The 24,861-nt window shown below is 57.6% G+C and overlaps 2 protein-coding genes across 8 annotated transcripts in view; both read right to left on the bottom strand.

The window, feature by feature from the left end:
• Positions 1-9,547, bottom strand: part of SCARF2 (scavenger receptor class F member 2) — a 19,657-nt gene extending 10,110 nt beyond the window's left edge. Inside the window, exons 1-6 of one of the 7 annotated variants that reach the window (XM_015644414.3) lie at positions 9,331-9,547; positions 4,081-4,139; positions 2,464-2,565; positions 1,631-2,150; positions 1,315-1,533; positions 803-931 (exon numbers count right to left, since the gene is read on the bottom strand). In XM_015644414.3, coding sequence (XP_015499900.2) covers positions 803-931; positions 1,315-1,533; positions 1,631-2,150; positions 2,464-2,565; positions 4,081-4,139; positions 9,331-9,494 — 1,193 coding nt within the window. In that variant the 5' untranslated portion in view covers positions 9,495-9,547. Of the gene's footprint in view, positions 1-802; positions 932-1,314; positions 1,534-1,630; positions 2,151-2,463; positions 3,735-4,080; positions 8,005-8,025; positions 9,271-9,330 lie in introns of those variants that run through there. The other 6 variants (XM_033518167.1, XM_033518170.1, XM_033518171.1 and 3 more) reach the window with 6 other exon arrangements.
• Positions 9,548-13,816: 4,269 nt separating this feature from the next.
• On the bottom strand, positions 13,817-19,896 carry LOC107211479 (proline dehydrogenase 1, mitochondrial-like; the record flags this gene model as incomplete). Its single annotated transcript, XM_015643495.3, has 13 exons — positions 13,817-14,756; positions 16,249-16,337; positions 16,745-16,843; positions 16,924-17,099; positions 17,224-17,370; positions 17,461-17,553; positions 17,853-17,934; positions 18,196-18,275; positions 18,426-18,542; positions 18,895-18,959; positions 19,099-19,248; positions 19,556-19,590; positions 19,766-19,896. Coding segments are annotated over 13 exons (1,446 nt in total), but the record flags the coding sequence as incomplete, so codon positions are not given.
• Between the last annotated feature and the right edge of the window lie 4,965 nt (positions 19,897-24,861).

The following is a 24,861-nucleotide window of genomic DNA, read 5'->3' as shown; positions in this document are numbered from 1 at the left end:
CTTTCACCTCTGCCTTTGCTACCAAAGGTGGCCATGAGGCCCAGGCTGGGCATCCTGAACAGGTGCCAGTGCCCAGCAACTGTTCTGGCACCAAAAGTGGTTGGCAAAGCCCCAAAATACCACCACCCCCCAAAAAATGGAAATGCTCCCTGTTTTTATGCCCTGAGTGAAATGCCAGCATGGGCAAGATGCCAGCTCCAAATCCCTGCCCTTGCTGTCACCTTCAGTTAATTGATGGGAAAACCTGAGCACCACCTGGCAGGATCTGGGGGATCTGTCTGCATGTCCCAGCTGGGTGGAAGATGCTTTCCTCATCTTTTCAAACAACATTTCAATCCCACACTGGGAAAAACTACCTGGGGATGTGAGCAGAACCTTGATGGCCCTTGTGCCCCTGGAGTTGAGGAAGGGGGAGGCCTGGGGAAGACCCCAGCCAGAGGCAGAGCTTTAAGCAGGAGCTCCCCACAGATGCCATGTGCCTAAGGCTGTTTGTTATTCTGAGATGTGGTTTTCTCTCTGTTTTTGGTTAGAAATTCCACCCTGGACTTAAAAACCCCCAACAAACCACCACTTTGTTGATCTTATTTTTTGCCAAACAGGCCTTTTCTAAAGCACAACACCCCTTACTGCTCTGTGAGCTTGTCCTTCCCCCTCTGCTCACCAAATCAGCCAAACTATTACCCAGCATTTACACTGCAGGAAACCTCTCAGCTGGCAACAGCATAGGACACAAGGGGGCAGGAGGTGCCTGAGCATCACCCGTGCCCCAAGGTGCCCCCGGGTGTGCTCAGCATTCACTTACTATGTGCCATGGGAGCCGGGGTGGCAGAGGCACTGCCCAGTCTCAAAGTGGCACTGGCCATTGACGCAGTCACTGCAGACGAAGGCGCAGTTCTCCCCGTATGTCCCGTTCCGGCACTTGGTTTCACACCTGGGAGGGATGAGGGCAAGTGGCTGGAGCACCTGTGGCACTTGGGGACCTCCAGCATTCCTCCACATGCATGGAGATGGGGCTGTATATCACCATGGTGGCTTGTGTTTTCTGAAGCCAGGAGAGGGGTACAGGGATGGACTGAACCCACTGACACAGACATGGAACAGGAGGGAGCCTGCGAGACCCCTGCCCAACTCCCCTCAGACCCTGGATGCTTGCAGTGGGGCTCAGCTCTCAAGCTGGGATGCTCTCCCACAAACTCTTGTGCAAAGGATTGGTTTCAGGGCTGCAGAAGCCTTCAATGACCCTGTTCCCTGGGAGAATGGGGGAAAGCAGGTACTTCTCTCCCAGAACCCAATGCTGCACCCAGCCACACTCACCGGTCTCCAATCCAGCCCGGGTTGCAGTGGGAGCACTTGCCATTGATGTGGTTACAGGTGTGGCCATCCTTGCAGGGGGGACAGAGCTTCTCACAGCCCTCTCCATAGAAGCCAGGTGAGCAGGGCTGGTCACACTTGGTGCCGTTCCAGCCTGCCTCACACGTCAGGCAGCGCCCATCGGCCACGGTGCACGGCTGCAGGCTCTTGCACTGCCCACACCTGCAACGAGGGGAACCCATCACGCAGCACACCCCAAATCCTCCTGCTGCCACCTCCCACCGGTGCCAGATCAGACCCAGCAAGGCTGGCCACTCACCGCCTCCTGCAGCCTTGGCCGTAGAAGCCGGCCGGGCAGGGCTCGCGGCAGTACTTGCCCCGGTAGCCCGGCTCGCAGGTGCAGGTCCCATCCACCTGGTTGCACTTGCCCTTGTAGCACTGGCAGTAGCGGTCGCAGCGAGGCCCGAAGGTCCTCTCCCGGCACTGGCAGCGCCCCGTGAACTGCTCGCAGGGTGAGTTATTGCAGGAGCACTGGTTGTTGCAGCCACGGCCCCACCATCCAGGCTGGCACAGGCAGTTGCCTGTCTGCTGGTCACACTGGGAGTTGTGGCTGCAATAGCAGGAGCTGGAGCACTGTGGTCCCCACCAGTTGGGCTCGCAGGTGCATTTGCCTGTCTTCTGGTCACACTTGCCATGCTTGCAGAGGCAGATATTCTCACACTTGGGGCCCCAGCGGTTGAGGTTGCAGGTGCACTGGCCCGTCACATCCTCACACTGCCCATTGGGATGGCACGTGCACATCTCCTTGCAGTCGGGACCCCAGAACTGCCGGGGACACTCTGTGGGGAGAGCCATCAGCCTCAGCACTGCCCACAGGGACAACCCCACCGCCAATGGAGACCCCCAGTCCCAACAGTACCTCTTGACCACAGTCCTCCCTCTCCTCCCCAAGTGCACTGGATCTAAGAGAAGACCCCAGCAAGGGGACAACACCAGAAGGGGAAGCAGAGCCAGGGGACGGGCAAGGGCAGAGCAGGAGCATTCACAATGCTCCATCCCTGGTGATCTGCTCTGGAAAGTCACCCCAGGATGAGCCAGGTCCACCCTGGTGAACCTGTCTCTGAGGACACAAAGGCACCTGCCAGTACTCACTGGTGTCGCAGGTGGCACCAAAGTAGCCGTGGCGGCAGCGGCACTCGCCGGGCCTGACGCATACCTCGTTCTCCTTGCAGGTGAAGTTCCCCTCGCATATGGCTGGACAGATGGACAGACAGCAGGCATGAGTACCAGTGCTTGCTTCTTAAAGCCCCCCAGACCCCCCCAGAGCAGTAAAAGGGCTCTGCAGTGACTCTCTGTGTGCTGCTGAGTCGTGGCTCTGTCCCATCCAGCAGCTGCCTGGGCCGGATGGGACCCTTTCCAGAAAAATTCCACCAGCCTCCTGTCACCTTGCTCAACCCCATCTCTGCCACCCAGAAAGGATGCCATCCATCCTGGCCACCAGCCTCCTGCCACCCACCCATGTCCTTGCCAGAGGCTGCACCCAATGGTGTTGTCTCTTGCGCAGTTCCACATTGCTAGAGGGGAGAAGGGGACATGAAGAGGAGGGGCTGTGGGCACTGCCATCCCAGCACCTGCCCCCAAAGGCCACCAACCCATCTCCTGCTGAGGGGACCTCATACTGAGCTGATGTCTGGAGCCAGGGAAGTGCAGGACGTGGGGCAGGCAGCAGGGACAGGCAGCACTCGCAGATCCTGCACAGCCCTGGTCAAGCTTCCTTAGGCACTGGGAGGAGGAGAGACAACCACCCATCCCAGCCACCTTACCTGGGAGTTGTTAGACCTATGATGACGGATATTATAGAAACCCCTAAAACAGACAGATTACACATGTTAGGAGCAGTGAGTCTAAAGGTTAGAGCAGGTTGGGAGGGCAAGAGACGGGAATAGCTTGCTGTGGGACCATCCCACCCCTCAGTGTCCTGGCAGATCCTGTCCTTCTCCCTTCCAAACAGGCCACATCCCCTTCCCAACGCATGCAGCGAGTGGTTACAGGGCTCATGCACAGTGGGTTAGTTGGTTATGTGGGCTTTGGTCTCAGCTGCACCTCCAGCTCTCCTGGGGCATGGTGAGCCCTGTGGCCAGCCGAGACTCTGGGAGAACCCCAAAGCAGCTGTCTTCATTGGCAATGCAGGGAATGATGCTCCCAGGGTTTCACCATCCATGAGCACAGTAAGCTCCCATGCTGGGGTCACTGTGGCTCCCAGTAAAGAGCTGTGACACCTTGTATGGCCCCAGTCCAAGCTCACTGGTCTTTGGCAGTCCCAGCAGCCTCTGTGAGTGAGGCCATCGTAGGCTACGTGCCTGGTCTGAGCAGCTTCGGCTTCACTGGTGGCTCTGGCTCAGGTCCCAATGCTGCTGCAGCATCTGCAGGGAATGTCAGTCCCATTCCTGCAGCTGCACCTTCACCCTGGGGGCAATTCACTGTCCCTCAGGACCCTGAGCAGCATCTCCAAGTCCTTAGACCCAGAGCTAGCTGGTAAGGAAAGAAACCCCCACAGCTCTGACCCCTGACACTGCGGCTCAGCACCCATTCCATCCACACGGTGCTGGCTTGGAGCACTGCAGGGAGGCAGGACTCCAGCTGCAGGTCCCCAGGATGGGGAATCCCAGCCACAGGACACATCAAGGTGGCCCCTGACAGTGGTGGTGAGGCCAGGAGGGCTCAGTGAAGGATGGGCAGAGCCCAATGAAGCAAAATACCGGTGTTTACCTATTAAACACTCGCTCCCTTGTTGCCTCCATCCCAGGCAGCACACAAGAACCGAGGAGCTGCAGAGATAAAAAAAGCATCACAAATAGTTACAACCCTGAGAAAGTCCTGGTCCTTCCCAAAAGCCCACCGGGAGTACTGAAGCTATGATGGTGAGAGGTCCTGCTGGGGGCTTCTACACCTCCAAAGGGAAAGGAGAGCTCTTGGCTCCTACAGCACACAGTGAGTTAATGGGTCTGTTAGGGCATCCCATGGGTGCCCCATCAGGCATTCAGTGATGCCAGGAGTAAGAACAGGACTAGTTTTTCCCATTAATAAGGAGTGATGAAAAAGCAAAAGTCATGTTTGCAACCTCTACAAAAAAAAAAAAAAAATAATAAAATCTAAAGACCCAAAAAGCTGAGGAAAAAAGGAAGATTCTAAATGCCCCATGTCAAAACATGACTTGAGACCCAGGCATGGTGCTTTGTGGTCTGGGGATGGAACCCCAAAGGCAGCTTGGAACCACCTGGCTGGAATAGCTGCAACATAGCCAGCCCCCAGGGAATGTTCCTATGTACAAGCAGGGGGATGCCAACTGCAGGCAGCTGGAATGTGTCCCTGAGCTCTTGAGAGTCCTGGAGTGCCACCACCTCCAGGGAGTACCAGGCACAGGATCATCAGACAGGACATTTTTGGCACAACTTGACCAGGATGGGGGCTTAGACCCACTCAGAGGCTCCGCCAGGGATGCTCAGCTCTCTGCTGGGAAGGGACACATGGGGACACCTCACCCACGCTTTGTCAAAGAACCCCCCCCAAGCAAATCTTTGGGGGCTCATGATGCTGCAATTGGGCTTGGGGACTGCACTCCCCATGACCCCACAGAAATCCCCATTTATGGACCCCTGCTCATCCCTGGAGCCACCCACTCATCCTTGGGGTGACCCACACCACCTCGTCGCACAGGTGAAGGTCACAAACAGCCCAGGTGGATGCTGTAGTCAAAGAAAACTTCACCCAGGCTGGTCTGGCAGCGCAGCCTGGAATGCATTTGGCTTTTGCTTTTTTTTTTTTTTCCCCTTTTCCTCTTTATATGTAACAAATGCAGAAGAGGAGGAGACAGCGAGGAAGTATTCGCTCAAAACCCAGCGCAGTCACAGGACCACGTCTGGCTGCCAGACCGCCTCATCCTGGGGCCGGGGAGGGAGCTGCCCCCCCCCTCAGCCAAACCGGGGTCCTGGGGCTGCAGCTGCTGCCCTGGCCCCTCGGTGGGCAGCAGCTGCATGGCCCAGCCAGGAGCACCGTGTCCCCCTTTTCGTGGAGGACAGTGAAAAGTTGGAATGGAGGCAGAAAAGAACCACAAAAATGATTCAAGGCCTGGAAAAAATGCCTTGCAGCTGGAGCCCAAAATAGCTCCATCTCTGCGGCCTGTAGAAGCAGCCGCAAGATGCTGTGATGGCAGCAGCACAAACACCCCCCACAGGGACCCCAGGGCTCAATGGGGGCTCTGCTCCCACCGAGCATGCGAGGGGATCCACGGGGTTAATGGCAAAGAGGGGACAACCACCAAATCACCTCCCCGAGGACCCCTGAGGACTGGAGACAAGGTCCTTCTCTGCAAGAGGTTTCAGGCTGTGCCCCCCCAGAAAAAAGCTTTGCCAGCTGTGCTGGGGTATTCAGGCAGAGGTGGAGAAGGGTCCATGGTGCTCTTGCCCTCCCATATCATGGCAAAAACCTCACTGTTGCACCTGGGGTTGCTTTCACCACATCACCCTTTGGAAATTCAGTTTGGTGGCTTTTAGAATGAAACCATCACAGGTTTGCAAGAGGAAACCCTTCCACCTGGGAAACCTGCCTCCAACAACCCAGCCTGGCCACCAAAACAAGCATCATGGGAAATGTGCCAAAAAGTATTCTTTGTGATAAAACCCCTGAGCTTATGGTGGGGAGCTGGGAGTTACTGGAACGTGGTGGCAGGATGGAAAAACTTCTGCCATGAGCTGGAGGAGGTGAGCGGCACCACAACTACCCCCAGCTGCAACCAGCCCACCACCTCACAGGATTTGGGCTTATCTGTTCCCTGATAGCTAATCTCTCCTTCCCTGTGCCTGCTGATGGCCTCCCACACCCTGCTCAGCCCCCACCTCATTTATCAGCAGCTTTGACAGCAAATAAACTTGGTCCTGTGGCAAGGAGAGGTAGCCAGGATGTGAGTCTGGGAAACAAGTGCTCCCAGTGGGGTACGTGGACTGGTCCCAGAGCATGGCCAGCCCATGGAGGGTCAGTGCTGGCTGCAGGTCATCAGTGTGCATCAGGGTGTGGGACTTAAAGGTGTTTCATGGCTTCAGCTCCTTGACAAGGGGCTTTCTCCATGTGCCCCCCTAGCACTGGAAAAGGATGACTGGGACATGTGTTTAAAAGCTCACTCCCAACCCACATGGACATGGCACTGCAGACATCCAGTATGCAAATACTTCCTTTCCTTCAAAGCACCACAAATGCTGGGAAAAAAACAATGAAAATCTGCCTTTGAGCTGTGGCCAGGGCTTGAGACCTCAGCTGATAAGGAGGAAAAAGAGTGGGATGTGGGCAGAGCTAGAGCTGGCACCTGCAGGGACGAGTGCTCCATGCCAGCCTTGCCCCAGGCCCCTAGCTGTGTCCTGCTCATGCTGAGCATCACTGGGATCTCAGCTCATGATCCCAGGCTTTTCACAGAGAAAAAGGATACTTGTGGATTAGTATCCTACACTGCCCCAGGAAATCACTTTACCAATGGCTATAGAGAGGTCTCTGAGGCAGGGGGGGTGGCTCCTCAATAAGACCAGCAGAGCCTGCCCTGAACAATGAGGAGCAGGCTCACATCCCTGGATTCTGAGGCTCAGCTGGGAGCTGCTGCCTGTGGTCCCACGTGAGATCACCCAACTCAACCCCATGGATGGAGCTGCAGAAGAGCCCTGCAGACACACAGCATACCCCTGGTGCTCAGAGAACCATTAGCACACTCCCCATCCCCAGTGCTTCTCTATACCTGCCCTGCTGCTCCTTCCAAGCATCACCCCAGTGCTAATCTTTCACCCATCACCTAGTGCCACCCAGCTGGCACACAGTGCTCTTGGAACCACTGGGTTCCAGGCACTGGCACTCCCCAGCAGATGCCAGCTGCAGCATTCAGCCTCAGGGTGCAGACAGACAAACAGACATCCTCAGGGCAGTCAGGAATAGGATCATGCGCATAAACAGAAGCTCTTCAGGCAGAGAAAGAAAATAAAAGACCAAAGATTGGAAAAGAGAATGTTAGCAAGAGAGCAGAACATGGACAAAGCAGTGCCCAGGCTGTCACCACTGGGACCTTTGATCATACCAATGGGAAACCAGTTATAAATGAACTTCAAATTTAAGGACAACTTGAATTTAGAACACAAAACCCCAAAGACCCCCAAATATGCCCTTTTCTTCTCCCCTAAATTATTCCTTGAATTTCTACTTGGGAGCCAGGTCTCAAGAAGTCACACAATCCTGAGGCCTCTGAAACCCATGGTGGCATCTCCACAGGATGTCTGGATTGGCTTTGCAGAGCCAAGGGTAAAACAAGCTCAAACAGCCTTGGGTGGAGGACAATGGGACATCCTCCCAAAGCCACCTCCAGTCCCACTGTTCCTGGCCCCAGGACCTGCAGCACCAGGGCCTTGGGGCCACTGGGGTGGGTTTGGATGGTAACATATGGGGAGTCCTCCACATCCATTGTACACAATGATGGGGGTGGGTGCCAAGTGAGTGAGTGGAGAGGGAAGAAGGGTTTGCAGATGGGTGAGGGATAGGAAGTGATGCAAACGTCATCTGAGCTTCCTAGGGACTGTCCCTGCCCTGCCATCCGCAGCTCCTAGGCTGCCTTCAGGCCCCAGTCCTGCCGGACAATGGACACAACCCATCTGTCCCACCCAACAGCCAGTGCCTCTTTCATACCCCATGGCAGCCACAGGTGGCACAGTGAGCGAGCCTGAGCCCTGTGGTGTTGGTGCAGCACCTCCTCCTCCTCCTTCATCCAGTGGGGATGAGGGGGTCCTTCTGCATGGGGGGAATCCAGGCACCTCATCCCCAGCACCTGGGGCAGGATACAAGGAACAGGGTGGGGACACTACTCAAGTTCCCTCTGCCACCCCAAGATGTAGTGGCAGCTTGGTTGTGCAGGTCACGAGCAGTTGAGGAGGGACGGCTCCCTGTCAAGGAACAGCGCTGATGGGAGCTGCGGCCACTCTGGCTTGTGAAAATGCCTCCTTAGGAAACGCTGGCTGTAATTTGAGGAGGGGGCACCAGCGCCCTGTGGCCCTGCTGAATGGAGCCATTATACAGCCCCTCTAGCTCAAGCTCATGTTTTCCTTGTGGACTCGTCTGACCTCACAGGCGAGATGTAAAGGTGCATTTATGGCCTGGGCCCCCCATCAAGCGCTGGGGATCCAGCTCTCCCAGGCGGGAGGCAGCAGCTGTGGGCTCTCTCCTGTTTTGCTGGGGCCAGCCTGGCCCAGGAGCTTGGGCAGACCGAGTTTGAGCACTGCAGAGAAGCTAGGCTGAGGTGATGCTCTGCAAAGGAACTTGTAGGACACGGAGAGCACTCAAAACAGGGACAAGTCAGTGCCACTTCCTGAGACCCTGCCCCCAGCCAAGCAGGCAGGATATGACCCCCGGGACAGCTAGACAGTGCCAGCACCCTCTTTCTGAAGCCAAACACGAGCGTCCTGGGGCTGCCAACCCCACAATCCCCAAAAGCTTGGGGCAGCCTCACCGAGATACCCAGAGCATCCTGTATCTCACCAGTCCAGGGCCAGCAGTGCAACCCGATCCCTGGAGACACCCAGGACCGGCTCCCCAGCCCAGATCCTGACCCAAGGATGCAGGATTGCCCTCTGTCCCTCTCACAACTCCATCCGCGAGACACCCAAACGCAACTCCTTACAGCAGAACCGGCTTCGGGCATCCAGGACTGGCTCGGGAGGCATCCAGGACCGGTTTTCCGCAGCCCTCGGGGGATCAGGAGCAGCCCCCACGTCTCTGGTCCCGCTCGGGCTCAGCTCCTCAAGCTCTCCCCGCCGCCGGCTCCCCCCTCTCAGACGCGCACAGGACGGACTTTGTCTTGGAAGGCGCCCAGCGCCGCGGCTGCCCGGGATGGGGGATGGACCGGCGAGCCCGTCCCGTCCCGTCCCGCGGCCCCGGCCCCGGCCCGGCGCTGGGGGTCCCGTCCCGTCCCGCACACCTGCCCGCCCCCGCTCCTACCCGCTGGCCCTGCAGACGTTCCTGCCGCGGGGGCTCAGCTCCTGGGCGGCTCCGCGGCTCAGCAGCGGCAGCAGCAGCAGCAGCGGCAGCGGCAGCAGCGGCAGCAGCTCGGCCCCGGCCCCGGCCCGGGCGCGGCGGGGCGGTGGCAGCCCACGGGCCGCCATCAGCGGCGGAGCGGCGGGGCCCAGCCGGAGCCGGCACAGCCCATCCAGGGCCGGGCGCTGCCCCCCGCCCCGGCTCCGCCGCTCCCGGTCCCGGCCGTCCCAGCTCCCCGCCGCTCCCCTCTGCCGCTCGGCGTGCGGAAGCCGCGCTGCGATCGCTTCGCCGCCGCCTTCCCCGCGCCCCTCTCTGCAGCGGCGGGAGGGGCTCCGCCGCCAGCCAGGAAATTCCGCATTGGTTCCCCTGACGCCGGGCCAGGCTCCGGGGGCCGCTGCCGCCGCCGCCCCGGCCCCGGGCAGCGCCGCCCCGACGGCCCCGAGAGGCTGCAGCGGGTGGGCAGCGCCTCCGAAATCGGGGAGGGTCCCCGAGGGGGAATGGGAGGATGCGGAGTCCTGGCTTCCAGCACAGCCCAATGGTCCAGCAGCTCCCGGGAGTCCTGGGAGTCCAGCGGCTCGGGGTGTGGACGACCCGCGAATCGGTAGCGCCGGGGAGCGGCTGTCACGGTGGTTTGGAAACTCCAGAGCCCCGGGATTCCCCAGCAGGCTGATGGCCCCCGGGGTCCAGGAGCTCCAGGGGTTCGACAGCCGCGGGTGTCCCAGAGATCTGGGTTTTGACTGTCCCCGGGGGTCTGGCAGTCCCAACCCCTGGCTGTATCTGGGATTCGGCAGCCCTGGATGCACAACAGCCCTGGGATCTGTCTGACCTGTGGTTCCAGTAGCTCCAGGGGTCCCACAGTCCTGGGTGCCCAAAGACCCGAGGGTCAGCCTGCCTTGGCATTCTGGCAGCCCTCAGGAGCCCGAAACCCCCAGTATCCACCAGACCCAGGGATCCAGCAGCTCCAGATTCCTGACAGCCCAAGGATCTGGCTTCCCCAAAGGTCTGGTAGCTCTGGGTGTCTGACAGCCCCAGTGTCCAGCTGTTCTGCAGGTCCAGGTGCCAGATGCCAGTGATCTGGCATCTCCATGTGTCTGGCAGCCTGGACCAGTCTGCTGGGAGCCATGCAGGACCCCTGGGAGCCGAGTGGTGCCTGCAGCAGTGGAGCCAAGGACCCTGTACAGGGACAGAAAGGCTTCAGAGTAGCCACTGGTTAACCAACTGCAAGGACACAGCTGGGATTCAAGGGGATACCTGCACAAGTCCCACATCTCTAGCACAGTGGGGCAGCCCTGCCAATAAACCTCCTCAGCCTGACAGTGCAGCAGCACTGAATGGGCCAGAGCATCCTTGGCCACCATCCTGTGCCAGCTGGATTTTCAGCTTAATGGTCACTGTAAGAGATGCCTCAAACTTCTCTGAGCTCCCAGGACACCTGATAACAGTATGGGGGAAGTGTGGATGGGGCCATCTCCCTAGAGGTAGTGCAAATGCAGCTGAACATCTGCATGTGTCTCCTGAGGAATGCTGATAGCTTGCACAGAGCTAGGGAAGGTGTACAGACAGTGCATCTCCCAAAGGGCTGCCTCTGAGTGCCACACACCTCCGGGGATCTCCTGTGGATGCGGAGGCTCCATCCCTGTAGGCAGGAGTTGAGTAGCATCCTTCTGGAGAGGATCAGGGAGTTCTGAGCACCTTAGGATCCTTGCACCAAGCAGAGAGTAAAGGCATTTGGTAGGTTCTCTCCATCACCACTGGCACTACTGATGCGTATGAAGGCTGCTCTCTTGCTCAGACAAATGACTCCCAATGGCAAGTTTCTGGTGGTCTTGCCAGTGGGAATGTGACCATTGGGTAGCACCCCCTCTCCCCCTTCTTTTTTCCCTGGCACATTCCATGTGTTTGGCAGTAGCCCCAGGAAATAGGATCCCTTGTCCATTTCCCCCTGTCTCCACGTCCCTGTCCCCTCTGCCCCATCCTGTTCACAGGTGCAGGAATGTGAAGACCATAGAGGCAAGAATTGCTTCTTTGGGATGACTCAGCCTCAGGCTGAGCTTGGCATCCCTTCTGCTGGGGAAAGTGGGATGGGGAGGGTCAGCTCCAAAGTTAGGCAGAAATCTGGGTTTGGTGATGATGCCTTCCCTGGCAGCTGTGCCCACCTCGAGCTGTAGCCTCACTCAGGCTGTTTCCATAGCTAGGATTCCCTTCCTGTCCTGCTCTCTTCATCCTCCTGCATTGTGCTGAGCAGCCCCTGTGCTCTGCTGTCCCAGTCACAATGAGCCAAGGCAGGATCACATTGCCTCACCTTCACTGTGCTAGTGTTTTTTGTGAGGATGTGTCAGCTTTTGTATACTTTTTTGGCTTCCATAAACTTAACTTCTCTTCCTCTTGGCCAGGAGGCAATGCATCTCAACTGCTCTGTTTCTACCCATGTAACCCACGGCAGGGCAGGGACTGGGCTGTAGCCAGAGAGATAAGCTGTTCCCTCAGAAGATGCTGCCAGCTGGCATAAGAGGCTGGAGAAGCTGAGAATGCAGTGGGGAAGAGGTGAAGGCAGGTTTCAGAGTGCTCTGGGCTGGCTGGTGCTGTCAGGGCCTGGGGCACTTGTACAGCCCACAGGTAGCACCCACCCCTCCCTCCCTCCCATCCCACTGCTCCTGGCCAGGCTGTTGTCCATGCAGAGCTTGGCCCACGCTTTCCATCACACCATTATTTGCAGTTCCCATTTCAGACCCTGCCAGGTGCCTGTCTCCGGTCTTTCTGTGTTTTGGAAAACATGACAGAAGAAAGAAATCCCAGCACTGTAGTATTTCCAAACACAAAACTAAGTAAAAAGATGTTGTTTTGTCAATGGTTCAAAAATCCCCATGGCTGCTTCAGTGGGCAGGACTGCACAGGGGGCCATGGGGAGACCTACAATATGAGATACTTGTCACCATCCTCATTGTGGTCAGGCTCTCAGGATGGCTGCTGCAAGGATATGGCTCTTTCCCCTTCCAGCTCTCCTCTGCTGCAGCAGCAGCCTTGCAAGCAGCAAGGCTGCAGCACAGGGTCCTACACACATACACACACACACCACATTTCCATGCCTCCTCTTCCTTTAGAACAAGCAGAAAACAGCAGCAAAAGCTAAAACTGAGCAGGGTGGGGAATGCCTGGGATATGGGAGAGTTGGTTGGGTTAGTGCACCCAGAAATAAAAGTGGCAGTTGCTGTTTTCTGGCTGAGCATGGATACAGCTGTGCCAGTTAGGTGGGATATCAGGGCAAGGTTCTTCCCCCAGAGGTGCTGGCACTGCCCAGGCTCCCCAGGGAATGGGCACGGCCCCGAGGCTGCCAGAGCTCCAGGAGCGTTTGGACAGCGCTGCCAGGGATGCCCAGGGTGGGATGTTGGGGGGTCTGGGCAGGGCCAGGGATGGGACTGGATGATCCTTGTGGGTCCCTTCCAGCTGAGGATATTCTGTGAAAGGTTGTGAGGAACCAGGCATTTTGGGTTTTCAAGGGCATCCTGTGCCTTGGGTATCCGGGAGGCAGCACCCGCAGCCCTACACAACCCCTGCAAACAGGCACACACAACCCCACTGGCCCAGGCTGCAAAGCTTTCCTGTCCTAGGAATAGGGTTGGGGAGGGGATTAGCTGCAAAAAAGAGGGTCAAGAGGGGCTTCTCCTCCCCTACTACACAGATGTCTGAGGTTCTTTGGAGAAGCTCACAGTGTGTAACAGCTGCTCCTGCATCAGCCAGCCCTAGGTCCAGCTGTAGCAGCAGAGCTCAGCCCCTGGGGCACCAGGGTACTCTGTGCCACTATTACAGCATCCTGCATGGGCTGGAAGGCAGCCAGGGCCTAGAACATCTCCCAGATTCCTTTGAATCCCAGGAGCCCAGCTGCTGCCTGCACCAGTGCTGTTCTGGTCCCATGCTCCAGGCAAGGCTCCCTGCTCCCCTCCCGGTTTTATTTTTTAAGGCAGAAGAGTCTCAGGTAGAGAAAAGGCAGGAGATGAACAGCTCAGGAAAGCTGAAACATCACCCCTTTGGTGTGGGTGGCTCACCAAGTAGAGGGACTGACCAAGGAAAAAAGGAGACACTGCCATAGCTCCAGGCAGGGAATCCCAGAGATGCCTGTGGTCCTTCACAGCCCAGGAAAAAGCGTCCCTAATTTGAGGTGCGAAAGCCTGTAGGTTGCATGTCCCCCAAAAGCAGGTCAGAGGGTGGGGAGAGGCTCTTCCATGCTGCCACTCCCTCCTCTGCAGGTAGGGGGATGCCCCAGTGCTCCCAGCTCTCCCCAAACCCATCATAGAAAGCTCCACAGCTTCTCCAGTCCCCGGAAATTTGGACTCACTCCTTTCCCCAAGCTCTGGCCCAAGCCAAACCATGCAGCACCAACCCCCCTTTGAGACCATGGCACTGCCTGGGGACATGTGGCTGCCCAATAACAGAGAGAGAGAGAGAGACGAGAGCAGGAAAACTTGTGATTTTACCATTTCCATTCTCCAATGTACAATGTACCATTCCAAATCCAATGTACAGCAGAGATGAACTATGGTCCAGGTCCTGGTGCTCCCACTGCCCCTGGTCCATCATTAGAAGCAGGGACTGTGGGCAGGGCAGGAATGGTACAGGGATGGGGCCAGCCCACTAGCCTCGCCCCTCCTGTTCCATTGGACGTGTGCCTGAGGATGGACAACCCCTGTCAGTTTATCCCGGTGGGATAGGGGAGAGCCTGGACCTGCCCAGCTCTGGTCAGTGCAAAGCCAGTGAGCTGGCAGGGACAGGCAACAGGGGCTGATCCTGCCCCTTCAAAGGTCTGGTGGGCAGAAAGCTCCAGCCCTGGCAGAGGCTGGAGGAGCTTCTGGCTGAGGCCAGCCTGTCCCCAAGTCACCCAGCCACCTGGATCTGAGCCCATGGGCACAAGGAAAGTAGATAAATCAGGAAAAAAACGCTGGGACAGTGTTCATCAAGGCACAGGGCGAGCTGGCAGGAGAGCCCCAGCATCTCCCTTGGGACAGCTCAAGAGGCTGTGGTGCAGCAGAAGGACATCCCTGGGGCAGCTGGGGTGATCCCAGAGGTCACTGTAAGGCTTGAGTGGTTCAACAGCATCAAGGACACTTCTCTCCCAGGGCAAAGGGGGCTGGGGGAGCTGCAGCAGAACTCGGATGGTGAATGCTCACAGTGGTTCAGGCTGAAGGTACGAGAGCCCCAGGGCTGAGGCTGGGGTCAGTGGCTGAAGAGGTTTCCTGTGAGGAGACGCCTCTTGACCTCTTTCCAGAGCAGGTCCCGCTCGCGGTTTGCTCGCTGCATGAAGCCCCTGTTCTCCTGGGCCCGGCGGGACAAGTAAGGCAGCACCTCATTCACCGGCCCATAGGGCACGTACTTGTACACGGGGAAGCCAGCCTGGCCTGCAGGGAGAGAGGCTGTGTGTCAGGGAAGTGCCGAGAGAGAGAGAGAAAGAATGTGCCAAAAGGAAAAAGGAGGGAAAAAGTGAAAAAATGTGATAAGGGGAAATAGTAGGAAGATACATGAAAAGGGGAAAAAGGGGGCAAGGGGCAAAAGACAAGGGGAAAGGGTAGGAAGGGAACAGGAAGGGAGAGGAAGGGACAGGAATGGGGAGAAAAAAGGAGGAAAAGAAGGGGATTAAAGTGCAAAGAAAAAGGTTTGAGGATAAAAGGGGGAAAAGAAAAAGAAAAGCAGGGCCGGAAGGAAAAACAAGGAAGCAAATAAAAAAGAGGCGGGGAAGAAAAAAAAGCCGCCTGCCCTCCCCTGCCTGCTCTCCCATGCCTTGAGGCTGTGCCGATGGAGCAGGGATGGATGTGCAGGAGGCTGTGGCTGGGCACTTGGGAGGGAGATGCCGGCAGTGGAGGAGCCTGGTGGGGAGAGCAGCGGTGCATCTCTCCCAGCTCAGCACCGGGAGCTTGGGAAAGCGCCAGAGGGAGTGGGCCGAGGTCACTGGGAGCCCTGGGAATGTCGGCAGCCAGGGCCGGGCCAGCTCAAGGAGCGTTCAACCAGAAACATCAAGTTAACACATTTTTCCAGCATGACCGGAGGAGGCTGCAGATGGGCAGCCAAGCCCCACTTCCAAGAGAACTCCAGGACAGAGCAGCATCTGCGCTGGACAACTGCCCAGTTTGCCTCCTGCTGTTCTTCTGGCCTTATGACTCTGCTCTGGACACTGGTGTGTGCAGGGGGATCAGTCCCTGACCGGGGCTGGCTACCTGGACCCTTGTGTGTCCTGCTCTCCAGGCCCCTGGTAGTGCTGCTCCACTGCCTGGGCTGGTGGCTGAGGACAAGGTCACACAAGAGGCTGGTGCCATCCTCTTAGCAGAGAGGACTAGATGTGCACCTCCCCTGGAGCCAAGGGACACCCCCAGGCCAAGGAGGTACAGGAGAGGGTTTCTGTCTGCCAGAACCAGTCTCTGCCCCACCATGAGACACCCCAATCTCTGCTCAGACTCAAAAATGGGAAATGTCCCTGCCCAGCCACTACAGGCTCATGGAACTCCAGGAGAGAGATGTGACTCTTATATCTCATCTATATACTAATATCCCCATCTACATCTTCCACAAACCCCATGCAGGGATCACAGCACTCCCCAAGGCAAGGCACTGTGCTCACTCAGTGCTCTATGAGAGTCCTTCCCTTCCCTTCCCTTCCCTTCCCTTCCCTTCCCTTCCCTTCCCTTCCCGCACCTTCCCGCACCTTCCCGCACCTTCCCGCACCTTCCCGCCCTTCCCGCACCTTCCCTTCCCTTCCCGCACCTTCCCTTCCCGCACCTTCCCTTCCCGCACCTTCCCTTCCCGCACCTTCCCGCCTGCCTGCCTTCCTGCCTTCTTTCTTAGGGGTCCTGGTGGAGCCAGAGCACCTCTGCCAAGCCTCCCACTCCCATCACTCACCCAGGGGGAAGGTGATCTGGTCACACATGCCCAGCAACTGCCCGAAGCACACCTTCTTGTCTGAGGGATGGATCCCCAGCTCCATCATCCTGCAAAACAAGCCTCAGCACAGGCGGAGAGCAGACACAGCAGAGCTCACCAAGGTACTGTGTCCCACCAGAGGATTGGGGACACAGTATTGGGGATCATCTCCAAATAGGACAGCATGGCACTGACCACATCCTAGATGGATGCTGGGATCTAGACCTTGAGGGATTTGATTTTACAGCCTCTGAATTGGTGATGGGACCAATTCTGCAGCCACTGGGGCCACCATGCTGCTCCTCAACTCCAAGCCCCATCTAAAGCCTTGAGCACCAGGTGGAGCCAGGATTCTCCCAGGTGAGTTCAGGGGGGACCTGACAAACCACAGCACATCTGCCTGCATCACTGCTGGGCCCCCACATTCCTTAAGCCACTTGTCCCTGCCTCATCACGCTTCCTGCCCAGCACCCACCTGCGCAGGGTGAACTTCACTGTGTCCTCGTTGTGAGATGCCACCATCACGCTGGCTTTCCGGCTATGCTTGATCTCCTCCAGGACATAGTCCAGGCACCTGTAAGGCAAGACAGGCCTCTGGTGAAGCCTCTTCCCACTGGGGCAAAAGGCAGCACTGTGGCTGGGGCTGTCCCTTACCTGTGGTACATCTCGTTGGTCTTCTCATAGCTTGGGTTGATGGGATCCTCATAGCCCATCTGAGCCGCCCTCTCCCTCTCCTGCTCCATGTAGGCCCCACGCACCAGCTTGGTGCCAAAGTGCCAGCCCTCCCGGCGTGACAGCTCCATGTCCCCTGTCACATTGTTGTAAGCCTCCTGAGACCAGTGGAAGAGATGGCACAAGGTCATTGCTCCACTGCCACCCCTGACTACCTGTGCCATTGCACTGCCAGGGCTTCGGGAGATGATGTACCAGAGTACAGGGACATGCTGGCCTCACCTTCAGGTAGCACTGGTAGGTGTTGTAGATGATGGGCTGGCTCCTGTTGAAGCAGCGTTGTGTCTCTACGGTGAGGCGGCTGATGGCTGGCTGGAAGTAGCTCTGCTCCGCATCTACCATCAGCCTCACGCCCTTCTCCATGGCTCTCTGTTGGGTGATGACACACAGGTTGGGTTCATAGGGCTGCCTGCTTCATGTGTCCCCCTCTGTGGCACCCCAGCCCCAGTGTCCCCTCACCTTTGCAAGGACATCCATGCGTTGCAGCACCCGCTTCATCTGCAGCTCCTCCTCCTTGCTGAAGCGTGATAGCAGAGGCTCCAGCTGCCCAGTCTGAAAAAAGAACAGCTTTGTGGCACTCTGCCTGCACCCAGCTCTGCCCATGGGGGACACAAACACCCCTGGAGGGAACCCATCCCCAGGACTGCTGCCCCATGCCAGCCCCCCAGCCCCACCAGCCAGCATGGCATGACAGCGTGAGCAGCCTGCCAGCCTGGTAGCTGCACACTGTGCTCACAGCATGGCTAAACCCTGCAGCCACCAGCACCTACCAGGAAGAGCACGAGCCCCCTGCCCTGCTCCCACAAACACTCTGTGGGACCACTCTGGGGGTAGCAAAGCTGGGCACCCACCTTCCTGTTGGGGATGAGCAGAGGCCTGGAGAGCTTGGTGCAGCTGTCAAGCAGGCTGTTCCAGTCCAGCAGGTCCACAGTGCTGGGAGCAGAGAGCCAGGTCTTTGCTGGTGTCTTGGCAGGGGGCTCTCTATCAGCTCCCAACCCCCACCAGCAGGAAGGACACGTGACATGTGCCATCCTGTCTTGTCTTGTCACCTCCACCCAAACTTCCCCTATGCTCCATTGCTGTGCTCAGCCAGAGCTGGCCTTTGCAGACCTCCCTTTGCTGCTGCCCAAGGGATGGGGACAAAGTCCCCCAGTGTCCCTGCCCTGCAGCACCCGCAGGTCCCAGGCAGCTTACCCGCTCACGCCCACATTCTCGCCTGCTAACCACTGCTGGCTCTCTGCCTTGCTCACAATGCCGAGGTTGGCCAGTGCCTCCTGCCACCAAAAGAAGTGTCAGGGGCTACAGGGGTCTGTCTGCTTGGGGTGTCACAGCTCAGGGCTGCTCTGGCACCTCTGTGTCCATAGCCACCTCCAGCAGTGCATCTCTGCAGCACATCCTCCTCCCACAGGCATCACCTGCCTCACCTGCAGCTTCTCCACCTCCAGCTTTGTGTCCAGCACATCCCACCCGGCCTGGCCTTGCTCTGCAGCCATTTGGTGGAAGAATCTCCGCCACTTCACCAGCACCTCTGAGAACCGCACCTGTGGGCACAGGGCTCCAGGTGAGACACCCAGGCTGGAGCCTCCTGTCCTGCCAGGGCTTTGCAAGCTCACACCCAGCCTGAGACAGATACTGACCCCAGAAGGCACCTTGGCCAAACCAAGCAGTAAAAACCCACACATCCCTCTTCATGTTGAAACCTTTAAAGTTCTAAGCTCTTTGCATCTCCCCAAAAGTTGAGGCAGGGTCTCCAGGGGTCTCAGGCTCACAGAGGACGGGCTGTTGGTACCCACTCCTCACTGCCATTACTAGAGATGCCACCTGCCCCAGCAGAAGCATCATCTGTGACCTTGGCTCTGCCCCACCACACTCTGTCACAGCTCTGGCACTCACCAGGAACTGAGGTCTGGCCAGTGCTGTCAGCTTGATGGCAGAGAAGCCATCCTCTGAGCTGCCACCTGGACGGAACAAAGACCAAAAGAGAGTCAACCTCACCATCAGTCCTCAGGCAGGAGAGATATGGCAGTGGTGGTAGAACTGAGAGATCCTTGCAGTCCCCAGCACAGTGGGGCTGTCCAGGACACGGGGAGCACTCACTTGAGGCATCAATACAGCGGAGGAAAGTCTCCATGTGTTGGTCACACTTGGCCTCATCAGTGTAGAAATAGGTGTGGGCACTGGTGACTCCACCATGGTGATCCCCAAATCCCTGATGGGCTTGGTATTGCTTCTCCCTTTTTTCTGCTCCTGGGGTGGAAGAGGATGAAGATGGGCCATGCCCCACCAAGCTCCTATGGCTTCCCCAGGAGTTTCCAGTGTGGGTGAAGGGGAGAGAGGCTCTGGCTTGGACATCAGAAGAGCCCCCCAGCACTGACATGGGCTCTGCTTGCTCTGTGCCTGAGCAGAGGCTGAGTCTTTGCTGAGGGGCAAGACTGGGCCAGGAACCACGTTGTTCTTCATCCAGCTCATTTTTTGAGGCTGTGGTACCTGGGTCCTTCCCCCACAAAACCAGGCCTGCAGTGCCCGGACCTCCAGGCTATCTCCTGTCACTCACCTCCCATCTCCTTCTCGGCTGCAGAGGTGCGGGAGCTAAGAAGAGAAACAGGGAAGATAAGGGCCAGGTCAGCAACCCCTGCAACCCTATGCTGCTGGACAGGTCAGTTCTGAGGCTCCTGTGCTGCCACCCTGGTGCTGAACCCTGCTGTTCCCTCGCCATCCCATTGCTGATGGGATCCAATTGGCAGCTCAGATGCCCAAAACCCACCTGTGGAAGGGAACAGAGCTGCACCATCCATCCAGGGAAAGACCTGGGAGCCCTGAGGCAGCACAGTGAGGATGCCCTGTCCCAGGGTTCAGAGCTGTTCTCCAAAAAGCCACCCCATGGCAAGCACGAGATCAGTCTGGTGGGGCTGGCACACTCCATCTCCAACCTGCTCATGGTCCTTGTTGTGGTGACACCAAGCATCAACCCACTGCCTCCTCATCTTGATGGAACCAGCAGCCAGAACATGAAGCAGAACATCAAGCCAAGGGTGCCCTGCTGTTCCATGCTCCTCCCCTTGATGTGGCTTCAGCCAGCAACTTACAATGTCTCGTTTTCAACTCCAGCTGACCTCAGATGGAATTTTAAGCCCAAAGTCTCTGCCATGGAAATAACAGGGCTCTGATGGCCTGGGGGATGCTGGCCAAATCACGAGGTCCTTCCTGAGCTTGACTAGCTAAGTCTTGTTGCTGACACCCTAAACCCAGGTGCAGACCCAAGGTCCCACCTGGAACAGGGCCAGCCCCTGGAGAGCAGGCCTGGGTGGCAGCAGAGCCATCTCCTCCAGGAGGTCTCTGCCTTGGCATCCCTGTCCCCAAACTGGCTGTGCCCAATGGGGAAGAAGCACAGTGTGAGGGAAGCAGCAAAGCCACCCATCCAGAGCCAGCAGGCCTGGACAGGAGAGCAGAGAGGCACATGCCATGGTCCATGTTCTCCCATATGGAAACCCTGTGACATGGGTTAGGGCTGATGGAAGCATAATCAAGTGGAAACAAGCTGTTCCCCCTGGCTCCCTGGAGCCAAGAACAGCCCCACATTGCCTCAAAGCCTGGTGTGAGCCAGGGCAGGAGCAGCTGGAGCTCATATCTAGCAGCAGGCACCATATCTAGCAGGTTCTGCTCCCTGGTTTACTCACCTGAGGACAGGGAAAGCAGCTTTCTGTCCGTGAGTACAGAAGGTGAAGGAAAGGAAGGAGAGATCATACACTCAGAAATGGGATTTGTCAGCAGAGGCCGTGCTAGTGGAAGCTCCCTTTGGAGCAGGTGGCATGGCATAGGGGACAGCTTCAACTGATTACTGCTGTGACATGAGGGCACACAGAGACATGGGTCCTGTGGGCAGGGGACAGCTCTGAGCCCAAGGCACACCTGGGGCACAACATCCAAAGTAGTGGGGACAGGTGGCTGGAGTGAAGGCACACTGCTCAAATGGCAAACAACACCCTTGGAGTTAAGAGTGTTTCATGTTCCTGAAGATAAACACACCCTTTCCAGTAACATTTCTGCTACATGACTGAACCAGCTGGTCCTTCATCCTCTAGGGGGCATTCAAAGCACTGCCACAGTGCTTGCTTTATTCTTCTGCATCAAGCAAAATGAAGGAAGCTCCTTCCAGCTGAAGAAATAACTTCGTCCTGGATACCAGCTGCCCACTTTGCAATATTAAACTTGGCCAGCAAAGCCATTCCCTCACCCACCAAGTACCACTGAAACTGGCTCATAATTGACCATCCCTTCTGCAAACCCACAAGTGTCTCAGAGCAGGTCCCATCTCTGGGCACATCGAGACACTCCTGGCAGGCTGTATCCAGACAGAAACAACCTCAAGGTTGAGCTCAGGGCCTGGGAGCAACACTTGCTAAAACCAGGTTGTGAGGACTTGCTGGATGGCTGGGGGGGGGTAATCCAGCTGACATAGCAGATGGGGCATTCAGGAAGTTTTGGATCAGGCTAAGTAAACCAGCTCAGGAGCAGCACAAAGGTCCTGCTGTCAGAAATAATCCCTTTGGCCCTGGAGGTTACCAGAGGGTGCCAGCAGCACAGCGGGTGTGCTTTGCTCAGCAGAAAATGGGTCTGACAAAGGGGATGAGGGGTCAGGGGGAAGCTGTCCTTGAACTACCACATCCAAGGAAAAGACTTGTGGTCACATGAAGTCCATTTTGTAGCTACAAGTGCTGCTTAAAATCCACAGGTAGGAATAAAGCAAAGCTCTTGGCAGAATAGACCTCAGAATAGACAGAGTTGTCAGCACACACCAGCCCAGGACCACCACAGGACCACCTTGGAGAGCTTCAAGCTAAACAGAAGCTGCCCCATGACCCCCAGGCACAAGCTGACAGAGCATAGGGCAGGGGTGGCAGCAGCACTGGGAACAGGAGGAGAAGGGAAGGCGGCAGCTCTGGGACAGAGCAGCATTGGCCAGGCTGGGGACAGTGATCCCACACTGTGGCAAAGTGTCAGATATCTACACAAGGAATTTCTAGAGGAAGCCAAGTCCACGGTCTGCATGGCAGAGCCTGAAGAGCATCTGACAATGCCAGGGGCAGGATTGTCCCTCCCCTGTGCCAGCACACATCTGCAATCTTGGGATGCCTGTGGCCCAGCAATGCCCCAAGGCTGCCAGGGGACTCCAACCACCTCCACTATGGTGGGGGGGGGAGCTTGCTGTTTCACCCCAGGTATCAGAACCCTTGCTCAGTGCTGCCTCTCCGCCCCCCACCCAAGGCTGCAGACATGCTGAAGCCCCCGGCCCTCTGCTGCCTGTAGGACACATTTTCCAGCTGTGTCACCATGACCTAGCAGCAGCCTTCAGCATGTGCCTGAGGCCTCCTGGGACAAGCTGGCAGAGTCCTGGATGCCAGCCTGAGCAGAGCAGGCAGAAGCCTGCGGCAGGTGGGATAAGCCGGTTCTTGCCCCATTGCATTGTTGTTCCCAGCCAGAAAGGCTGTGGAAGAGGTGCCACAGCTGATTGCTGAGGTGGAAAGGGCATTTCCCTGCCATTATGTAAGGCTTGCTTCAGAAGAGCAACAGGAGACGGCACCAAGAGGCCAAACCACCCACTGACTGCTGTGATTTGTAGCTGGCTGGCAGCAGCACAATCCTGAAGCATTCACCAAAGAGGACACAGCTCTGGAGTCCAGCAGCCATGAACCCAGGACTGGCCACCCCTCCCTATCAGACACAGCCCAACTCAGCACCAGCCCTGGTAGAAGCACTGAGAATTTGGGATTTTACCCCAAAGAGAGCCAGGGAGGACACAGAGTGATGGCTGGAAAGGGGCAGCATTCAAAATAACTCTTCCCATGCCACCCTGGGCTTGGTCCCTGTTCATAGAATTATAGAACATCCTGAGGTAGAAGAGACAAATGAGGACATCAAGTTCCACTCCTAGCCCTGCAGAGGACAACAGTCCTACCCTGTGTCTGATTGTCCAAACACTCCTTGAGCTCTGACAGACTTGGGACCATGACCACTCCCTGGACAGTCTGTTCAGTGCCTGACCAGTGCCTGAAAGGGTGAAGGCCCTTTTCCTGATATCCAGGCAAATCCCACTGGGACTTGGGCAGGGATGCACTGGGAACTCTCTTGGGTGTGAATGGCCCACACAGCACAGGCAGAACTCATCTAGCCAGGATTACCACACATGCAAACCCCAAATCTGCAGCAAGGGGAGCGGCACAGCCCAGCCAGCTCACAAACCACTGGCACCCATCAGCAGGAGCGATACAAGTGCCGGCAGAGCCTGTCTGAAAGTCTTCTGTGGTCACCCACAGGAGAGCCCTTGGCCCAGGCACGGAGGGCAGCAGTGCCAGCCTGGCAGCACAGGTGCTCCTGGCTCAGCCCCATGGAAATGCTGAGCACTGCCTGGACCATGGCTGCGTGTCCAGGGGAGAAACTACAGCTACACACCTTCAAAAGGTGGCTACACAACTTCAAAACAGCCACCCTTCTGCCAGGCAGCAGCAGGGTGCTTTGAAGCTTTTCTAGAAAAAACCCAAAGTTTGCAGCCCACTCTGGGATGGCTCAGCTCTGCCTGCCCCTGCACAGCTCCCGCTGCCCTCACCAGTGCCTACTCCTATCACGGACACCCAGGGGATGTGTGGCTGCGGGGCACAGGGGGCACTCGCCATGGCACATGCGGGGTCCCCGATAAGCAGTGCCCGGGTGTGGATCAGAGATAAGGCTCCCAGTACCTGCATCACCAGCCTGACTCACATCCCGCTCGCAAACCACCCTAAAGAGCGGTTTCCGCGGCGTTTGTAACACCGAGTGACAAGCATGTGACAGCCGGCCGGTGGCCCCAGCTGCCAGCAGGGACGGCAGCTGTGCAGCCTTGCCTGGGGGACGGCGCATCCCCAGCCAGTGTTCTCCGGAAGGGCCTCGCTTGTCGTGGGTGGGGGGACACCGCCCACCCCCGTGACCGTGGGGTGCCGGCCAGCGGCCCATCGATCCGGAAAGCGCAGCTGACTGGAACTGTAGCCTGAATAATGGAAAGTTACCGGCAGCTTTGGGCTGGTGCCAGCTCTTGGCAGAGGGCGGGAGGCAGTGAAGGCTGCCCGGGACTGGGGAACAGTGCCAGAAGGGGGCAGCACCCCAGCTTGAGACAGATGGAAATGGTGGAGGGGGGAAAATAATGGAATTGTTAAGATTGGAAAAGAGCCCCAAGATCACTGAGTCCACCAAAATGTGGGAGGCAGCACCCCAGTGTTTGTATGGTGGGGAGATGGAGAGAGCAGGAATGGGGAGCAGCATCCCAGTGCGGGGCAGGGAGGGGAAGGGAAGGAGGACTTCAGGCATGGTAGAAACGCTGTGTGTTGTTAGTGTGCAGAGGGGTGGGGGGACACAGTGCCCCAGGGGGCTAGGGAAAATGGGGCGTGGCTGGCAGCACCCCAGAGGGAGGATGGAATGGGGGGGATGTGTTAGCACCCCAAAGGAGATGGAGAATAGAGGTGGGAACCCCCTCAGGGTGTGCAGGAGTGTTCGGGGTGTACAGAACGGCCGGGGACAGGTTGCACTCCAGTGTGTGCAAGGGAATAGATGAGGACAGAGGGGGTGCAGCAGAAAGGGGGGCAGCACCCACTATGGGGCAGGGGAAGTGATACAGCCCAGTGGGGGCGCAGCACCCCTGTATGCAGGACATAGTCCCAGCCGTGTTCGGGGTACTTCCACCCCCGTGCTCCAGGCACTGCCAACCCCCCGTGTTTGGGGCACTGCCAACCCCCTTGTTCCGGGCACTTCCACCCCCGTGCTCGGGGCACTGCCACCCCCCCGTGCTCGGGGCACTGCCACCCCCCCGTGCTCGGGGCACTGCCACCCCCC

Source organism: Parus major, chromosome 15 (genome assembly GCF_001522545.3).
Source record: "Parus major isolate Abel chromosome 15, Parus_major1.1, whole genome shotgun sequence".
Lineage (NCBI taxonomy): Eukaryota > Metazoa > Chordata > Aves > Passeriformes > Paridae > Parus > Parus major.
The sequence above is the reverse complement of the archived record's forward strand: the minus strand, read 5'-3'. Positions and strand labels throughout refer to the sequence as shown.